This window comes from Pezoporus wallicus, unplaced genomic scaffold (assembly GCF_028554395.1).
Source record: "Pezoporus wallicus isolate ANWC-B61680 ecotype Strahan unplaced genomic scaffold, APGP_CSIRO_Pwel_v1 contig_9972, whole genome shotgun sequence".
In the NCBI taxonomy this organism is placed as follows: Eukaryota; Metazoa; Chordata; class Aves; order Psittaciformes; family Psittacidae; genus Pezoporus; species Pezoporus wallicus.
In genome coordinates this window covers 1-2,052 of record NW_026637344.1, presented here as the reverse complement: position 1 = coordinate 2,052, position 2,052 = coordinate 1, and the positions used below count along the sequence as shown (strand labels likewise).

Genomic DNA, 2,052 nt, shown 5'->3' with positions numbered 1-2,052 from the left:
CACCCCACCCCATTCCCACTCTCCCCACCTGATCCCCACCCCATTCCCATCCCCAGCCCATTCCCATCCCATCCCCAGCCCACCCCATTCCTTTTCCCACCCCATTCCTTTTCCCACCCCATCCCGTCCCCACCCCACCCCATCCCTCTCCCCATTCCCATCCCCATCCCACCCTATCCCCACCCATTCCCACCCCATTCCTTTTCCCACCCCATCCCGTCCCCACCCCACCCCATTCCCACTCGATCCCCACCTGATCCCCACCCCATTCCCATCCCACCCCATTCCCACCCCATCCCATCCCCGTTACCATCTTCCTGGAGCTCTTCCTCCAGCCCTTCTCCTGCTCCTCATCCCACCAGCCCTTGTGGAGCAGGAAGTGCCGGAGGCGGGAGATGGGATGATCCTGCTTATCCCAGTAATCCACCTCATCCACGGAGCGGTACGCAGAGCTGTCATCGCTCGTGCTGTGGTGCCCGATCCTGGTGCCGGGAATGCCGTGGGATTTGGGTCGGGACAGGGGGATTTGGGGGGGATTTGGGGTGGGAAGAGGGGGATTTGGGGGGGGAAGAGGGGGATTTGGGGATGGAAAATACGGATTTGGGCTGCAAGAGTGGGATTTGGGTCTGGGAAGTCCAGATCTCAGTGGGGAAGAGCTGAATTTGGGGTGGGAATAGGGGGATTTGGGGTGGGAAGAGCTGGGTTTGCGTCAGGAATAGCGGGATTTGGGGCTGGAAGAGCCGGATTTGGGTAAGGAATAGTGGGATTTGAGGCTGGAAGAGCAGGATTTGGGTCGGGAAGAGCCAGATTTGTGTAAGGAATAGTGGGATTTGAGGCTGGAAGAGCGGGATTTGGGTTGGGAAGAGCGGGATACGGGCTGGGAAGAGCTGGATACGGGTTGGGAAGAGCGGGATTTAGGTCGGGAAGAGCGGGATACGGGTTGGGAAGAGCTGGATTTAGGTCGGGAAGAGTGGGATAAGGGTTGGGACGAGCGGGATTTAGGTCGGGAAGAGCGGGATACGGGTTGGGAAGAGCTGGATTTAGGTCGGGAAGAGGGGGATAGGGGTTGGGAAGAGCGGGATTTAGGTCGGGAAGAGTGGGATATGGGTTGGGAAGAGCGGGATTTAGGTCGGGAAGAGCGGGATACGGGTTGGGAAGAGCTGGATACGGGTTGGGAAGAGCTGGATTTAGGTCGGGAAGAGGGGGATACGGGAATACGGGTCGGGAAGCCTCGGGAATGCCATCCCATGGGATACCTGTAGGTCATGGCCTCGATGAGCACGGGCCGGTTCTCGGCCACGGCGCGGCGCCGCGCTTCCCGCGTCGCCTTGTAGACGGCGAAGACGTCGTTGCCGTCCACGCGGATGGAGAGCAGCCCATAGCCGGGCCCGCGGGCCGCTGGGGGGGGGAATGGGGCCTGGGATACGGATACGGCCCCGGCTGGGGACTGCATCCATCCCTATGCCATGTTCCGGGTACCACATCCATCCCTATGCCATGTTCTGGGTACCACATCCATCCCTATGCAACATTCTGGGTATCACATCCATCCCTATGCCGTGTTCTGGGTACCACATCCATCCCTATGCCATGTTCTGGGTACCACATCCATCCCTATGCAACATTCTGGGTACCACATCCATCCCTATGCAACATTCTGGGTACCACATCCATCTCTATGCCATGTTCTGGGTACCACATCCATCCCTATGCAACATTCTGGGTACCGCATCCATCCCTATGCCGTGTTCTGGGTACCACATCCATCCCTATGCCGTGTTCTGGGTACCACATCCATCCCTATGCCGTGTTCTAGGTACCACATCCATCCCTATGCCGTGTCCTGGGTACCACATCCATCCCTATGCAATATTCTGGGTACCACATCCATCCCTATGCCGTGTTCCGGGTACCACATCCATCCCTATGCCATGTTCTGGGTACCACATCCATCCCTATGCCGTGTCCTGGGTACCACATCCATCCCTATGCAACATTCTGGGTACCACATCCATCCCTATGCCATGTTCTAGGTACCACATCCATCCCTAT

The 2,052-nt window shown here is 58.3% G+C and overlaps 1 protein-coding gene across 1 annotated transcript; it reads right to left on the bottom strand.

Moving 5' to 3' along the window:
* Positions 1-310: 310 nt before the first annotated feature.
* On the bottom strand, positions 311-1,398 carry LOC130596920 (2-oxoisovalerate dehydrogenase subunit alpha, mitochondrial-like; the record flags this gene model as incomplete). The annotated part of the gene is made up of 2 exons (XM_057404987.1): positions 311-482; positions 1,257-1,398. Coding segments are annotated over 2 exons (314 nt in total), but the record flags the coding sequence as incomplete, so codon positions are not given.
* Positions 1,399-2,052: the final 654 nt, after the last annotated feature.